Here is an 18,099-nt window from a genome sequence, read left to right as displayed (position 1 = left end):
TCAGCCCGCTACCTGCCCCACATTGCCCCATGTGGGCATGGTTACCTCCAGCACGAGCTGGGTCAGATCAGCCCGCTACCTGCCCCATGTGGGCACGGCTGTGCTCGGCACGAGCTGGGTCAGATCAGCCCGCTACCTGCCCCATGTGGGCACGGCTGTGCTCGGAACGAGCTGGGTCAGATCAGCCCGCTACCTGCCCCCACATTGCCCCATTTTGGAACGGCCGTGCTCAGCACGAGCGGGGTCAGATCAGCCCGCTACCTGCCCCACATGGCCCCATGTGGGCACGGCTGTGCTCAGCACGAGATATGCCAGATCAGCCCGCTACCTGCCCCACATGGCCCCAAGTGAGCACAGCTGTGCTCAGCACGAGATGTGCCAGATCAGCCCGCTACTTGCCCCACATGGACCCAAGTGGGCACGGCTGTGCTCAGCACGAGCTATGCCAGATTAGCCCGCTACCTGCCCCACATGGCCCCATGTGGGCACGGCTGTGCTCAGCACCAGATATGCCAGATCAGCCCGCTACCTGCCCCACATGGCCCCAAGTGGGCACGGCTGTGCTCAGCACGAGCTGGGTCAGATCAGCCCGCTACTGGCCCCATGTGGACATGGGCACCTCCAGCGCGAGCATGCATTTCTATATGGTTTTAAATGTCCATGCCATCATGAGTGTTGGGAATATAAAACAAGCATTCCAGAGGACGGGCACTTTAGGGGACTGCGCCATGCAAATTGGTCCCGGCTCCAGCACCTGGGGAGGGAATGGGACCGGACTGCACCAGAACCCAGCCTTCTACAGGTGTGGATATTGCAGAGGTAAGGCATAGCTTAATATTGGCTGTGCCTCCAGTACCTAAATATGCAGGCAGGGGTGGGGTGCAGCCGCACACTGGCCCTCCCCCCCCCTATAGACATGCCCTGTGGCGCACTCTGCCATATGCACTCTGACCATCTTTAAGTGGTGGCTGTGCAATGCTTTTGCAAGTGTTCTCTGTAGCAGTCACTGGAGGAGGGTAAACATCGCCACTATATATGCACAATAATAATGTGTTACTTATGTAGCACTTTCACCAAAGAACTTTACATAGAACACTTGTATGTTCGTTATTACTGAATTGATACGGATGAGCTAATTGAACAACCTTGTAAGGATGGAAGGCTGAGTTGGCCTTGTTAAGATTCAAACCTGCAACCTGCTGATCAGACACAGATCACGACAGCGAGTGCTTAACTAGCTAAGCTACTCTACTGGCTTACACAACTGGCCTGTGAGAGCCACACCACTTTGTGGCCATTGGGACAACAAAAGTCAGTTAACCCCCATCCATTGGACAGGGTAAAGATGATAAAGGTCCAGTTTAATCCGTTGCTGCACAGATGTGATCTGCCCGGCATCACACATTTTGACCAAGTGGCGATGCTGGGATTTAAAGACCCGACTCTGGCTGCATAATCAACAATTTAGCCATTGGGTAACTTAAATAGCCTTTGTGATCATTTGCATACCAGTACTTTAGCTTTCATCAAATGCTTTTAATCCATACATCCAGGCACGTGTATAAGAAAATAGGCACACAGGAATGTCTTAGCATGTACGGTGCCTGGATATGCAATAATAGTAGGTATTTTACATGGGAGAGAAAATGGAAGTTGGAGTCAAGGTGCGGACGACCATCATGAAGCACTACCATAGTACAATGGCCCAGGTGAGGATCCACCTCAATGGTTAAGCAGCAAATTACAGGTAACAGACGGGTGACACAAGGGAGTTTGCTGTCCCCAGCACTCCAAGGCATCCACTGACTATAGCACTCCCCTGGAAGCCAGAGGGGATGCCCCCGAAGGAGGAGGCACTAGGATGCCAACCCTCTTCTATGCCTAGGACCGTATCTAGTCTAGTGAAAAAGCATTCAATTGGCTGTAATTCCAACATGGCTTCGCCGCCGCCTCCTACTACTGTGCTCTCAAATGTGCCCCCTGGGGACCTCATATAGCTTCACCCCCTGGCTACTCCCCCAGCTTTTCTAGAACTGGACTTGGAATAATAAATTATCCCCTCGTAGAACATTTAGGGGAAAGGACCAACATGTCTCCAGTGTTTTTTCTTGTAATCGCCCCGCTTCAGTTTTAGAAACATTTTAAAAATAGACATCGATATACCCTGATGAATGTGGTATCCTCCATTTATAGAGAGAGGATGGCTCTGCAACATGGACACTTTTCTCCTGTTTATTTGGGTTGGGTGGAGCGTTCAGATGCGCATTTCCTGCTCCAGTGCACATCATCCTGTTTCTCTTGCAGGTTTTATGCACCTGGAGGTGAGTTTCCGAGCGAGGGTACTGAGATATGAAGCAGGCTCTTACCTTACACGCGTGCTTCTTACAAATGGGTCCCCACTTCCTTTAAGAGATATCTGTGAGCCTTACTTGGGGAAACACCAGACAAATACTTATACATTTCTGGAACCTCTTCTCTTGTCGCATCCCGGGAGGATAGCTCAGCGGCAACGTGCTCGTCTTGGAAGAAAGACAACACGAAGGAACACAGGTTCGATTCCCCGGGTCCGCGCTTAGAACCCTCTGGGTATTAAGCGCATTATAAATAACCTCTCATATCACATCGTAAGCCAAAACCTGTTGCTATGGCTCTCCCCTACAAGGGTCAAGAACTGCACCATCCACTGCCTCTCCCTGTATGTTAGGATGTTTAAAAAAACAAAATAAACTAGGACCCGCTGTATAGGGAACAGCAAATCGAGGTGGTAGAACATGGGCACACCAAACAAAGCGCCACACCTACACGTGTGATCATGTACTGGTTAAAAAGCATCATTGGAGAAGATTTATTGGGAAAACAAATGGACAAAGGCAGTGGGAGACGCACTTATTCTGGGGCAGCTTTATAGGGTGCATTTACATTGGAGTGAAGAACCTCATCAGAGAAACCAAGATCCTCCACACCCCAAAGACACGCATCTCTCAAAGCTGCTCAACAAGCACAGAGATAGGTTCCCTTGTTTAAAGGACTGACAGTATGACAGAAGTGCTAGGCTGTGAGAGTCAATAAACTTATATCATTTGAAAGTTATCTAGTGTAAAAGAAAGTTGGAAAATGGCCTTCAGGAAAAAACAGAATACAATAATGTTTGCATTGAACGTTTCAGAGTATATCATTTTGGGAAAATGTGGTCATAGTTTAAATGTTAAGCGCAAAGTTAAATCTGGTGACAAAGATTCGTGGGTGTCGCTGCAGGCAGAGATATTGGCTGGCTAGATGACTCTGTCCGCCCACATCTGGTTATGTGTATGCATCTATGTGCACTTCAGTTCCACCTCTGGCATCCTGTCTTCCTATCTTCCCACGACAGGCACTGGAGGTCAGCGATCACTACCCAGTGGAGGTGCAACTCAACTCTGTTCAGTTGGGAAAGAATGGGCAGAATCACCTGCTTGTGCCAACAACACTCATCCTTCTTCTGACTGCAAGCCTGGGGCTGGGACTCCTCACCCAATCTTTCCTCTGAGGTACAACCTACAACTCCTGAGCAGAGTCATCACATAGAGGAAACTCCAGAGACTCCGTGCACACGCACCAGTTTCAGGGGCACTCTACAAGAGCCCACATCCCCCCTTTTCACAAGGAATCCCCTGAAGGGGCCCTGACTGCCAGAAATATTACAGCTGTGGAAGATGCTGAAAGCTACATTCTCCTAAGGACTGCAAACAATCTACACTTCTATGAAAGATAGACTACAGGCTTTGGCCAAAATTTGTCGATAGCACCGAACATTTTGTTCAACACATAAAAAAGGTAGACCTCCTGGATCTCAAAAACAGTAAGACAGAGCTGTGCATTTTCTGCAGAAAATGTGTACAAACTATGAACTTTCATTAGTAAAGATGCACAACTTCCAACTCGGAATTTTGCAATTGTCTGTTACAAATGATGAGCAAAATTATCTTCAAACTTGTGTACAGATTTACTATAAAATGTGTCCATAATTTTTTTTAACTTTGCGTTTATCTCACAAAAATGTGCAGAATTCGTTTTTAACCTTTGCATACTTAAAAAAGGTGCTGGAAATTTTATATAAGTGTACAGAATTCTTTTGAAAAATATAACAATTACAAATTGCATGAACATATTTTAAAATATTCCAAAGTACTATTTTACAAAAGCTTATTTTACTAATATTCTTTTTAAGAAATGTGACTTTAAAAAAATAGAAGAATGTATTTGAACATGTTTACATAATTGTTTGATAATGTACATAGAATCGTTGAAAAAGAATCTGAATGTTGTGAGTTTATGTACAGAATTCTTTGAAAAAAAAAGAGCTCTCAAGATTTCACTGCAAAAGTGCCCCACAAATTAGAAAATGTCTACAGAATGCATGGTACAGTTAAGAATTGTTTGAAAAAACAGGCAGACGTCTCCAGAAAAAGCATAACCTGTTTTTCTATGAAAATGTGTACAGAAAACCTTTTAAAATGTATGTTATTCTGCGATAAAAGCAAACAAACTATTTTCCAAAGATGCACAAAAATCTTTTATAAAAGGGTATTGCATTTTTAAATGTTGTCTTCTGAATTATTTGAAAGCCTCTACAAATAATTTCTATATGTGAACAGAATTCCCTGAACTATGCAGAATGTTGTTAATTTTTGAAAGTGCACAAAATGTGTTCGTTTTTATTTTATTGTGTAGTTGTACTCGAAAATGTATACCAAATTCTTTAAAAGAGATGTAGGATTCTTTCAAATAGCCAGCAGCATGTCCCAATAAGGGTGCACTGTGGCCACTGCTCCTTCTCACTAGGCACCATTCACCCCAACAAAGTCATTAGGTCATGAGGCCTTCAGAACAAGACAGACGTGTTTTCCCAATCTGTTAAAAAGCACACACATGTTTGCATGGGCAAGCACACGAATTTAAGACCGTTTTGAGAAGCTGCCTATGCTCTACAAGCTGCAGTCTGCCTGCTGGAATACACAAGGTGATCCTCTGCCCAGGAACCCTTCCTGCTAGTTCTTGTGTACTCTGGAAAATTTCTGTTATTATGGCTAGCGAATCAGTTTCAAAGGCGGGCCTTTATTTTGAACATGTGCTATAGTGTTAGCCTAATCGACAAGATACCAGAGGGCCGTACAGCAGAACATGTGTATCTCTAAAACATCACAGCCACCTTTTAAAGAAAAATGTAACGAATCAATTGACTAGAAAAACACCAGGGAAAGTGATTCAGAGATCAAAAGAACTTCATTTACTCTCCTGCTGTTAACAACTAATTGTAACACAAAAGGATGGTTATGGGCGCACCTATTTCACATCAACATAGCATTCCCATACACTCAGGCAAAAAACAGGCCAACATTCAAACTGTCCCTGCAAGAAGAACGCCCTGTTCCTGTCAGGGGTGGGGGGGGGGGTGCTTTCCTTGGGATACCGGTGGTGCGCCGCCTATCTAATGGGGATGGTGGAAGAGTATCTGTCCCTCGTCACCATTATTCGCATTCATTCAATCGTGCTTTGTACTAAAAACCTAATAGTCTACCAAAGAGAAAAGTGAGACTGGACTTGTGATTAAATCGTGTCTCTTTTATATCTGTGAGAACACAACTGACCAGGGATTTTTGGATTTTATTCACCCTCTAGCCTGAAGGTTTCAGACACACACAAATGGTACTTATGGGTATTAAAAAAAGACCCTCGATATAGGGATAACCTTTAAAAGGATTTCTCACAACCAGTGAGTGATCTGATTGTTGCCGTGTCCCAGGCCTAGTCTGCGGACATCGTAAAAATCATGAGACAAGCTCTCGATTTATGTGGTCGACCAACTTTTAGATACTGTCCTCTTCGTCAGGACCGATTTCTTCTGGATATATGGAGTTACTCCAAGAGATATCCACACACGCGGATACAGTGCACATCCCTGTCCCCTGCAAGGAGACAGAATGAAAAAAGCCATGGGTTACCCCCCAGTGCGGTTAATATTGTAGTGTTTGGCATGCTTATTTCAAATGCAAATCAATGCTTGTGACTTGTTTAACACAATCGTATGGTGCCTGTGGCATTACAGAGGTCCACACTTCTAAACAGGAATGGGGAAAGGGGTTGGTGTGGGGGAAGGCTGGGACAATCCAGTGTTCAATTGTGCGCGCATGCACTAGTGAATTCCACATTGGTGCTTCTCTGTGCCCTGACGGGGTCTTGGTGAATGGATTCCAATGAGATGGTATTTTTGAAGCACCTGCCTAACCCGCCGCTGGCAACTGCCTTCAGGCTGGAGGGTGCTAGTGGATGAGGCTGCGCGTGTGATTCGTGCTTCACATATATTGATTAGTGATTCCCACGGTCTGGAAGGGCGAAAGGGACACAGCCATGGGTGCCTTGTGGCGGACCGTATTATGCAACTCGCAATGGGTTGGCAACATGTGCCGCTGTTCTAAAGGAGTTAACGTCTGCTAGCGTCTCCCCTCCCCGGCCGCTTACCTCTGTTAAATCAGTTCACTACACAAAACTATAATAGTTTACTCTAAGGAGTTTGCAATGTCCATTGGTGCAACATCAGACATGTTCTCACACTGTTTGTACATTATATTGCGCAGAAACAATTCAAAGCACATGTATGTGTGCTATTCTTCTGTATTGATGCTTTCGGGGCAATAGATACATGAATGTGTGCGTATGTTGTTTGTCGGAATGCCCCAGGTTAAACTTTTTGATAAATTCTGTAATCGTGGGGCACATGGATCCCCAGCTGAATTCAGCTTTGACACGTCCCTGTTGCTGTATGCTACATAGCGTACAGCAACAGGGATTGTGTGTGCACAATATAATGCAAGAATAGTGGGAGACCCCTTTTTTTCCTCACTTGAAAGTGAGATTTAATTGTTCATCAGGTTTGCCTTGACAAAGACCAGAGGGTTGAAACACGTGTCAGCATTTAAGGCTTTCTACAGACAGCGATGCACAATTTCAGTAAAGCATAACCAGAATGATTTCATGGTTTACATCAAAGTATACTTTTAGCCCTTGCTTGGTTTTTAACTGTATTCAATGTTCACTGGCGCAACAGCAGCCACTCCTTAGACTTCACTTACTTACAATTTTGATGGCATAAGCTGCTTGCCACTTGTGTGTGCATGGTTGCAGTCGCATTGCTTTTTCTTTTTGTAGCTGTAATTAAGAAATTGGTGGTAGGCACAGGATTAATAGGGTGAACGTCAGCTTTCTACTTAATCCTACAAAACAATAATAGCACTAAGCAGCACAACAGTGCACCCACAGGCTTTCACAAGAAAAGCGAGTGGATGTCCCCAGCTACACTGTAGTAACTAGTTAAAGACCAGCTGAAGTTGATGTAGAATCAGATATCGGACACTATTCAGATATTCACGCCTTGAAACACCTGTGCATAGGCGCGTTGTAAATGCCATATCATATCACTAGGGCAATAGACTTGGATAGTCTAAATAAGTACACTGAGTAGATATTGTAGATTGTTTGAACCGCGCAGTGGTGTCTGCAACCGAGCACACAAGTCACTGGAGACTACAGGCAAAAGTCTTCTGCTGGAAGGACATGTCACCCTTTGCGGGGCTCGTCTTGCAAAGCAAGTGATAGCGACTACTAAAGGGGAGTATCTGCAGGCTGTTCAGACAGGTGCCTTAAGGCTATGCACCAGTGCATGTCTGGATCCGGGCGGGTGACAGCGGCAAACAAAACATCCCCTGAGATTGGCTGAAATTGAACTTCCCCTGAGATTGGCTGAAATTGAACATCCCCTGAAATTGGCTGAAATTGAAGGCACCATTGAAGACCTGCATGGTCAGTGCTGTTGTCTTCTCTGCAAAATCCTTGATCAGCAATGAAGCACTCGCTTGGCAGAGTCGGCATAAAGTGCAGACATGCAGTCATGTTGGTGCTTGAACTGAAAAACATGGTACTTGTAAATTAAATTGGATCCTGTTAACCCCATGCTCTTAGAAACTGGCTCCCTGAATTGTATTGTTCTTTGTATATTTGAATCTTCATTTGTTTTAAATAAACGTTTATTTAGTAATTGATTTAGTTTAGGTTTTCAAGGTCGAAGTGACATTGACACAGGCAGTGAGACAAAACTGTGGCATAGTAAACAGAGTATTTGTACATCTTTTCTCAATTATACAATATACTAATGCACACCAACTAATGGACACCATCTTCACAGTGTGACTTTGTCAGGCCCAAATCATCAACAACCCCTCATCATGCCTCGGAATCAAATCATATATATATATATATATATATATATATATATATATATATATATAATGTATACCTATATTAAATTCCCAATACGACAATTCACAGGTTCATGAAGTCTAGGAACATGGTTATATAAAGAGGGTCTGAATACATGTTGGGGATTATCGCTGTGATATTCTATAAACCGGGACCATAAGGGCATATGTTTGGGAAGCGATCATATAAAGTGCAATCACGTTTTCAGAAGCCAAAATGTACCACTCTTTGCTCCACCACATTTTCAACACTGGACCTTCTCGATCTTTCCAGCGTCTGATTAAGGTAATTGTATCATCTGTAAGTAAATGTGTGATGAGGGCAACAGAAGTGGTCGGCATTGGGCAAGTCCCCTCCACAGGATCACCCAGGATCATGACCAAAGGGTCATGGGCAATACAATTCCTGTAATATCCTTTACTTTGGCCAGAATCTCCTTTCAATAAATCTGGGATTTAGAGCAAAAACACCACATATGGGCCAGTCTGCCCTCCTCCACAAGCTATCCAGTATAATGGTAAGTAATTAAGTGCGATTTTATGAATTTGAGAAGGTGGTGGCTACCACAGGAAGCGTACATTATAGGAGCATTCCCTGTCTGTAATACATTTAGACGGGTTGTGTGCACTGGTCCATATGTTAATCCATCAATTAAGTCCGATCCTCATTCCAAAACCCTCTTTACGTGTAATTAGATGTTTAGTTTGTTTCAGTTTTGCTCTGTAATTTATAGAATTGTGACCTTTTTGAAGATTCCGCCCTCCAGCGTGTTGCCTAACCAGTACCCGATTCTCTAACTTGAGGGTTCCAGTGCCAGTTCTGAGCATAGCCAAACCTCTGTTTCTCGTTTAACTGAAAAGTCCTCTTGCAGTGATCAAATGTTAAGGGAACCCCCTGGCTATACAATTGGGTTAAAGTGTTCGCTCTCTCTCTTCCAGTCCAAGAAGGCATGTTGGTACAGGCTTGGAGAAAAATCAGGGTTATACATGACCAGAGATAAGGGGCGCATGCCACTGTTGCTTCTCCAATAGTCTGGCTGCCTTTTCCCATTAGAAAAGGGTGTCCTGGTCTATATGAGAGGGTTGCCCATGCAGTCTTAGCCGTCAGGTTAAGTGAATGAAAAGGGATACCAGTAACTTCCTGATCAACTTCCAGCCAATGGGGTGGTTGCCCGCATCCGTCCCAATATAAATTGGGGTCTATATGATCTGCTCAAATGTATCTCTTCGTGACTCGCACACCCAGTCCTCCTTATCAGGATCCTCCTGATCATTATTCTCGCTTGTACTCTTGAGTGCCTTTGGGCCCGAATGATGATCACTATTTCCTGCAGGAGTGAGTGTATGGATGCGTCCTGCAATCCGATAGGAAGAGATGAGCAAACACGCACAAGCCTTGCAATCGGATTCATTTTTATTAACAGTGTGCCCCCAAACAAGAGATTTCCTGGATGTACCACCTATCCATACCTTGTCAGTTCTTTAAATATGTTTGCAATACTAAAATAAAACTTTAGTTGTATGTTTGTGTTCCTTAGTTTGAACCTCTTTCTCTATTTGCAGTCTTAGGGCTTCACGTTGTCTGATGTATACTCAAGAGCGAGTGATGAACTCGCTTCCCAACACCACCTTAAATCCACCCGAGCCCCCTCCCCCCGATACACACTAAGAGAAAAAATACCTTAAGAAAATGTGCGTATACCAATGCCACCTCCTCACACTATGGTGTTCCTTATGGGATCATGTAGCCCTCAGGGAGTTAATTGAGAAGAGGAATCTAACCACCCTGAGCATGGCTGTCACAGGGGCATGATCAGTCAATACTTTGGGCCCTTAGGAGTATATGGTTGGTACAAGATTCGAAGAAACTAGTAACCAACTGATTTGGGGGAATTCCTGTGCACATTGGAAAAATGAGTGTAATCTTTCTCCCCGGGATGCAGGAAATTCCAAATCTCTATCTGCCCGAATGAACGCAAGACCTTTTATAAGAGCGATCTGATGAAGGTGAGTGAGAAACGAATGTTGCTTCTCGTGGAGGGCATAGATCGAGCCGAGGGTCATAGCACGGCCAAATAATTCGCCTTTGACCATTATCTATCTATCTCCCCTTTGTGTCTCTCAGAACCCCCCATGCTTTAAAAGGAGTATTGTATCTTTGGCGAGGAGTATGATGGTCCCACATGTCCTATTAGATGCCAAGTTTGATATTGGAAGCCCCTAAGGTGCGGCCTAAATTCATCTTGTGGATAAAGGTGGGGTTTCTTGGAGCACAGCCACTGCTGCATCAAGACCCTGAGCCGATTTAGTATAGACTTCTCTTTTACAGGTGAACTCGGGCCTTGGCCATTCAAGGTAAGTATCTTAAAGTCTGTCAATGAAACTAACTAGGCGCTTCATGCTTAGGCTGAACCTTATCCGTGAAGTCCCATAGACAACGGCTATATCAACCTTCGATGTACTGAAACCAGAATCCAATCAATACAACTTTTAAAACATAACACAATTCCCCATTCCCTGAAGCTGTGCTCCCCACCACTGCCCAAGTGGGGAGGGCTAGAGTTTAAGACACAGGCATGGCCCATTCAACCAGGCCCAGGAAACTCACCCCCATCAAAAAGGTGCAGACAATCATCAAACCATGTACGGTGAACCGTAGAAATCGGGAATGCAGCGTCAGCAAGCATTCGTGTAGAAATTGAGCTGACAACATGGTTCCCTGCAGAAATGTCGTCTGACAAAAATGCAGCTGAATAATGGCAGTGGTTTGCAGGGACATTATCACAGTGAACATGCCTTTTTTTTCAAATGGAGCGGGGGACTCCCCCGCCACCCCTGCTCCCCTTGACATATATAAAGTCGCCACAGCCTTTTCCCAGCGACTATATGTATGGTAACCATATAAATGGGGATAATATCACCGGATACCTGTAAGTGTGTACTTACAATGAACACCCTCCCACCAGATAGACACATCAATGTCCTCTGTGAAGCTCTGTGAAAATGTTCCATCCGGGTTCTCAATTAACCACTTCACTGTCCCCAACTCTAGCTTTAGGAATGCGTGTGCTGCCTCAAAGGTTAAAGCGGTTAGTAATGATGGAATACGATGCTGCTACACGTGCCTCTCCGGGGCTTGTGCGAACTCCTCTCAGGCGACATGCACCAGAGCTCTGTAAGAATAGTCACTGTAACCCCCCACTTACCGACTAAGGGCAGGCTAAAGAATTTGATATAGGTTCTGCATCCTCGTGGCTTTGCCAAGGCTGCGCTTTGGAATCCTCTTGTTTTTAGTACTTGCTAAAAGCAGGCAGAATCCATAGGAACCCACTGTAAATGCCTCCTGCAATCAATTATGGGAGGTATTTACATATGTCGACTGTTTTAACACTTTTTTCCTACTTCGTCTTGGAAGTGATGAAAATTGCATGGATGCGGCCGATTTGCACAGAAGTGGAACTGCAGCGCCCCCCTCCCCCATGAAATTAACACTTTCTGTGCAAAGGGGCCTTAGCTCTCAGCGTAAGAACGTAAAATGGGTTGCCAAATCTTAGCAGCAGGCATTGCAGTCAGGTGCTAAATGCTTGAATACCTTCTGGCGTGGGCAATACTGACACTTAATTACCCTGATCCCACATTAACGAGCCCCAATGCGCTTGGGACCTGTAACTAGGATTGCAGGCAATGAAGTGCTATTCTGCCTGCCCCCTTGGACACTGACACTAAAATAGCTTGTTGGAGATTGTGCTGAGCTTAAAGTGCTAGCCTCCAAAGGAATGGAGTGTGTCTTGCTGCGTATGTTCTTGTTTGTGTGATTAGATGAACTGTACAGTGATGTGCAGCCTTGAGGGGTCAACAAATACATTTTATTAGCTCTGAAATGGACAAACTTTGCCTCCTACGACTTTCAAACGTTGTCTAAGTTTACTCCAGCAAATGCGCAAAAACAATTTTTATATAAAGCAAACTACAAAATGATTTGTGTCTAAGTGTTTGAAAAGAGGGTATTGTATTACGTAAGAACGAAAAAATGTTTGAGTTGGCTTTCCCCAGATTCAAATCTATAACCTGCAGGTCTAAGGCAGATACATGTGCAAAGCTATCATGCTACCTTACTGATTATGAAAGAATAACCTTAAACTGTGTGCTTGGATATTAAACACTCCTAAAATAACAAAGGTTGTCATTGTTTGCTTTATACTCTGGCGTGCTTAAGGCATGATCATTGTTCCTTTCAAGGCCAGCCCTTCCAACCCTCTTCAACCACCTTGTATCGCTATCTCCAGCACACGCACTAATGCCGCGATTCCGTGTGAATTTGCAGCAAACTTTACTTTTCGATTCGAAAAAAATTCAATAGTGGAGGTCGCATAAACTTTGAGAATTTCACTACATTGAAGAGTTTCAAAATGTACAGAATTTGACTGAAGGACAAACATTCTGCCATCACCCTGAGTGTATAGAAATCCCTGATTGTGCAACAGTTAGGACGTTTGTAGAAGATATGGAGGGTGTATTGTTTCACGATGCGTGAGGTTGGCTTTTACCAGACTTTATACAGTTTTTGTACCATGACGCTTAAAGTTGAGCACATATTCCCATATAAACCCTAGATATTTAGGTGAATTAACTAAGCCCGATTAAGTGCCATTGCGTGCAAGTTCCAAAAGCAAGTACTCCAGTGGCTACTGAACAAATGGAAAACCACAGCAGCAATTCGCTTGAGTTTGAGTCAACTTTACCTGCTTACTTACTGCTAATCTTCATTATACAGACAAAATAATTGGTGCCACAATCAACATATGCCACATACCAAATTAATCCTGGCAGAGAATGATTTTACAACAAAACTTTATCGAAAAAATATTTTATTTTTTTACTTTTTTATTTCGGGGGTCCCCATTTGGGCAGTCTACCTCAAGCCCTCTGTTTCCCTGTGCTTTTAACCCCACTGCAAATCCCTCCCCACTTGTTTTAACCCCTTGTCAAACTGGAAATTATATTGTGCCTCCTATTGCTATGAATATATGTATATTGGCCTACGCCAAGCTGCTAACAAGCTACTTGTGAAGAAATGTGTGTCGCAAGGTCCTGACCCTAGAATCAATGAAAACCGCCATTTTAGTTTCTCTCTCCCTGTGAACTCGCCCTGTGAGTTAAAATGGTGGACGGTGTCATTCAGAATAGAACACGGCCGTCATGACCCCTGTGTACAGCTGATATGTAACTTGCCTGCAGGCCACTTGTTAGGGTCATGAACTGAGACCTTGTCCTTTGCTGACCTGTGTGTAATGGATTACCTGTGTCAACGAAACTGATCTATGAACATAAACTAACTGCACTGTCGTTTGAATAACTGAATGGGAACGCCTGTTTAACTACATTGTATAAACTATGTCCTAAAGCTTAATGTTAAACCTAGAGAATACACTGTTGCCATTTTGACTTGTTGATGTGTAAACCAAAGATGAACTAGATGCATATAGACGAACAAATTAGAAGCGAACCTGGAACGAACCCTAGATCAGTAATGTATTTATGGAATAGTTAACCTGCAGTAGGGCTGGACAGCAGGCTGAAAATTGTATAAACGCCTGACTGTTTCAATGAATATTCCCACTCACTGAGCACACCGAACCACGCTGGAGTTCGCTGTGTTGTACTGAGGGCCGATAGCTATCTGATTTGTCTTTGACTTTTTGTAACTGTTTAGCATAAAATAAAGACCTTTGTATGTTCCTTTGTAACCTGTGTTGGTGCATTTCCTTTTTGGGCTAACAGCCTCATATTATTTCTTTGTTTTCACAGTTGGCGCCCTCAATAGGGACCCTCAAGATTGATGCCGGATTGTTGAAGGTTGACGCACGCTATCGGACCGGGATCGGACGGTGTGACATAAGGAGCCCCACTGAACGAGACGCGACACCTCAGCAGCGCTGCACGACCCGATCCCTGGACGATTAGCTTGTGGTACGAGACGGCATCTTGACGAGGGTCCATTTCTCGAGGCAGGCAGATTTGCCGAAATCACCAAACGCAAGGTAAAATTCATTAGGTAAGTTCTTTGAAATCCGATTGGACCTCCTTAGGTTTGGTCAGGTGAGTCGTGACCCGATTCTTAATTTAACCCTGACAATTTGAATTTTGGCGCATTGTATCTACAGACACAATTATTGATCAGGTAACACCAAGAATTTGAGATATGCCTGGGAAATTGTCTACCTGCTTTAGGGCATTATTCCGCAGCTATAGACAATCTTTGGAATTTAGCCGTCCGGCACCACAGGAGGGGTCGCCGACATCTACTATGTACTGTAAGCATGGCATTGAAAGTATAGTATTTAATGATATTTGGCACAGACAAACCAGATATGCCTCTGAACTTCAGTGGCCAATCAAAGGTAGTTTTGAGATCCCTCGTATTGAATATTTGGAGTCAATCTTGTTAAAGAAGAAGGCTAGACCTGCAGCATTTGATGTTTTGCAGAATTGGGAAAGAGAAGCATTGCGACAGCTTAAAAGTAGGGAAAAACATGCGCACCGTCACAAAACGAACACTGAAAAAGCGTTGTTATATGACCAGGACAAACAGTCTGAGTCGGTTAGGAATATGGACAGGGCTTTCTCACTCGGTATTCGGAAAATCTATCCTTCTAAAGATCTTCATGTTTCTGATGAGTTTATTGACAAATTGCTAAATGAACGAAAGCCTGGTGCCTCTGCACCACCTCCGTATGTTCCTCTTCCTGCTGCTGTACCTCTTCCTGCTGTTATTCCTGCTCTTCCTGCTCAACCTATTGTTCCTATTCCTCTGGTTGTTGTTCCTCCACCTGCTCCTCTGCCTCTTCCCATTGCACCGGTAATAGTACCTCCATTGAATTTGCCTGCACCCCCACTCCCAAGTAGTCCTGTACCGCTTGTAGTGGATGAGGGTGCGAGGTCGAGGGTTGTTACTCGTAATACTGTCCCTACAGAAAAGAAACAGGATTTGTTTGCATGGGCTAAGCATTGTATAGAGAGAGATGATCAATCTAATGTTTTTGCCACACTTTCTAATATGGATAATTTTCCTGAGAAAAATGTTTTCATTGAAGGTTTAGGGATTCATTTGTGTGTAATGTGGGGAAGATTAAATAATGTAGATCTCCCACAAGGATTAAGAGATTTAAACACTTTAGCATTTTCAAGAGACACTGTGGAGAAAGTAAATGAGCATGTTGAGAGGATATTTGAGTATAGAAAGGAGTTGGAAAGGTTACAGAATGAGTGTAACGCTCACCTGATTCTCGCAGAGGCGCCGGTCTTGACTGGGTGACTACCGTATCTTCAAAGGTGATGTGTAGCACCCGGTTGGCTCTTTGGGCTGGACCTCTGTGCACTGTATGCCTGACGTGTAGAGTAAGATGTCTTAGGTAAGTGAATGCCGAGCTCTCCATCTGCCTCGTGGCAGGGTGCTGTAACCAGTTTCTTCACTGGATAGGTAGCGCAGGCCTCTTGACTTCAGAGGACTGCTGTCCGTCGTTTACTGCACGAACGGTAAGTTTCGAGTCATTCAAATGTCTTTAGTCTTTAGTAATGATGTCTCTTGTTTTGCAGGGTTCCGGCGATGGCGGATGACAGGCTGAAGTGAGTTGAAGATGGAGCCCGTGTGATGAATAGAAGCGCCTGGAAGCACGTAAGTAAGCGCTTGTTGCCTGCTTCACGATGCGCTCTGTCTTTTTATTTTGCAGGTACGAGTTCGGAGCGGCTGCAGGGTGCCGGAATACCCACTGGATTAGATGTGGAAAGGAGTAATGGCACGTGAGTATTAAAGTTCCCCAATGTCTTTAAACGCACCTTGTTTTGTCTTTCAGATGCGGGATGCAGCGCCGAAGGCCTCCGGAGCGTGCGAAGAGTTGGTAAGCTTTTGTCTTTCAGATGCCGGAATGCAGTGTGAAGACCTCCGGAGCGCACGAAGAGTAGGTAAGATTTTGCCTTTCAGATGCCGGAATGCTAACCTGTTCTTTCTTGTCTTTATAGGTGTTGCTGAAGACTGGATTCAGGATGGTAAGCCTTTGCCTTTCAGATGCCGGAATGCTAACCTGTTCTTTCTTGTCTTTATAGGTGTTGCTGAAGACTGGATTCAGGATGGTAAGCCTTTTTCCTTAGGCCCAGGACCGGATGCAGAAGATACGATGAGCGTTCTGCTGCAGAGGTTGCAGAATAATGCAAAGCAAGATTCATCCACCGGGTGTGGTTTAAATAGCCTCCTGTAGTGCTTAGGTGTCTCCTTCCACGCCTAAGTAAGAAAAGAGTTCCTGCCTTCCAGAAGAGTTCCAGTGTTCTGAATCTAGGGAGTGGCTCCAGCCCCACCCAACAGGAAAAGTAGTTCCAAACAGAAGAGGATCAGAGGCTCAACTGGCAGGCAAGTAAGCAGCATGGTCTGCTGAAGGTAAGTCCACCCAAGCATTATGAGCCCGGCGCTTCCAGCGCTGGGACTGGGCATATTTATGAGCCTGGTGCCACTGGCGCCAGGACTGGGTCCAAAAGGTCCCAATTGGGACTGGTTGGCACTCGGAACCTGGGTTATGGATCTGCTTCCAAGGGAGTTGGGAAAACCCTGACCTTTTGGAAGCAGAGATCATGACAGTAACCCCCCTCAAGGCCCCTCCCAAACCGGGCTTCTCCGGGGGTTTTGGCTTGTCAGGAAATGTTCGGTGAAATCTTTTGATTAGGCGAGGAGCGTGGACATATTCAGCAGGTTCCCAGGATCTCTCTTGGGGGCCGTAGCCTTTCCAGTCAATTAGGTAGAATAGTTTAGATTTGGAGATCTTGGAGTCCAGAATGCTTTTGACTTCAAACTCGAGTTCTCCATCCACTAGGATAGGTTTTGGAGATTTGGTTAGTCGGGTTTGAGGTTGCACGGGTTTTAATAGAGAGACGTGGAAGACCGGATGTATCTTCATGTGCGGGGGCAAGTCCAACTTGACCGCTACTGGGTTTACTATGGTAGTGATGGAATAGGGACCAAGGTATCTTGGGTTGAATGTGCGTGGCCCTTTTAGAGATAGATATTTGGTGGATAACCAGACTTGATCCCCTACTTGATAGTGAGGGGCTTCCTTCCGATGTTGATCTGCTCCTTTCTTGTATTGTTCTTTAGCCCTTTGAAGGTGAAAAACAGCTTCCTTAAAGGCTTGGGTGATTGTAGAATGCAGGTAGTCTACTGCTGGTGTTTCAAGATCTTGGAGGGGATCCAACTCCGAGGTTCGAGGGTGACTGCTGTACAAAAGAAAAAAACGGGGTTTTCCCAGTTCCCGAATGGACAGAGTTATTGTAGACATACTCGGCTATCCAAAGGATATCTTTCCAAGTTTTTTCAGTTTGTTGCAGCATGCAGCGTAAATACTGTTCCAGAGTTTGATTGGTCCTCTCGGTTTGTCCGTCGGTCTGAGGGTGGTGACTGGTCGATAGTCTCACATCAATTTGAGCCGACCAACAGCAACTTCGCCAAAAATGAGAAATAAATTGACTACCTCGATCCGAAATTAGAACCGAAGGAAAACCGTGCAGTCGGACGATGTTTTCGAGAAATTCTCGGGCCAGAGTTGCTGCTGTTGGCAAGCCTCTGAGCGGAATGAAATGCGCCATCTTGGAGAATAAGTCCACTATTACTAGAATCGTATTGTATCTGGAGCATGGAGGTAGATCGGTGATGAAGTCCATAGAAAGCGTATGCCAAGGGCGAGGTGGGATGTCAATAGGGCGTAAGAGGCCTGCTGGTCTTTCCTTTTGACTCTTGTTTTGGGCGCATACTCCACAGGACATT

General features: G+C 44.7%; 1 protein-coding gene across 3 annotated transcripts in view; it reads left to right on the top strand.

The window, feature by feature from the left end:
• The window catches only part of LOC138567347 (deoxyribonuclease-1-like 1), a 184,839-nt gene extending 180,260 nt beyond the window's left edge, over positions 1–4,579 (top strand). For all 3 annotated transcript variants that reach the window (XM_069645461.1, XM_069645463.1, XM_069645462.1), the window contains exon 9: positions 3,371–4,579. In XM_069645461.1, coding sequence (XP_069501562.1) covers positions 3,371–3,526 — 156 coding nt within the window. In that variant the 3' untranslated portion in view covers positions 3,527–4,579. The remainder of the gene's footprint in view (positions 1–3,370) is intronic.
• The last annotated feature ends 13,520 nt before the right edge of the window (positions 4,580–18,099 follow it).

This window comes from Ambystoma mexicanum, chromosome 2p (assembly GCF_040938575.1).
Source record: "Ambystoma mexicanum isolate Mex_15411 chromosome 2p, UKY_AmexF1_1, whole genome shotgun sequence".
Taxonomy (NCBI): Eukaryota; Metazoa; Chordata; class Amphibia; order Caudata; family Ambystomatidae; genus Ambystoma; species Ambystoma mexicanum.
Note: the sequence above shows the minus strand (reverse complement) of the source record. Positions and strands in the feature narration are given on the sequence as shown.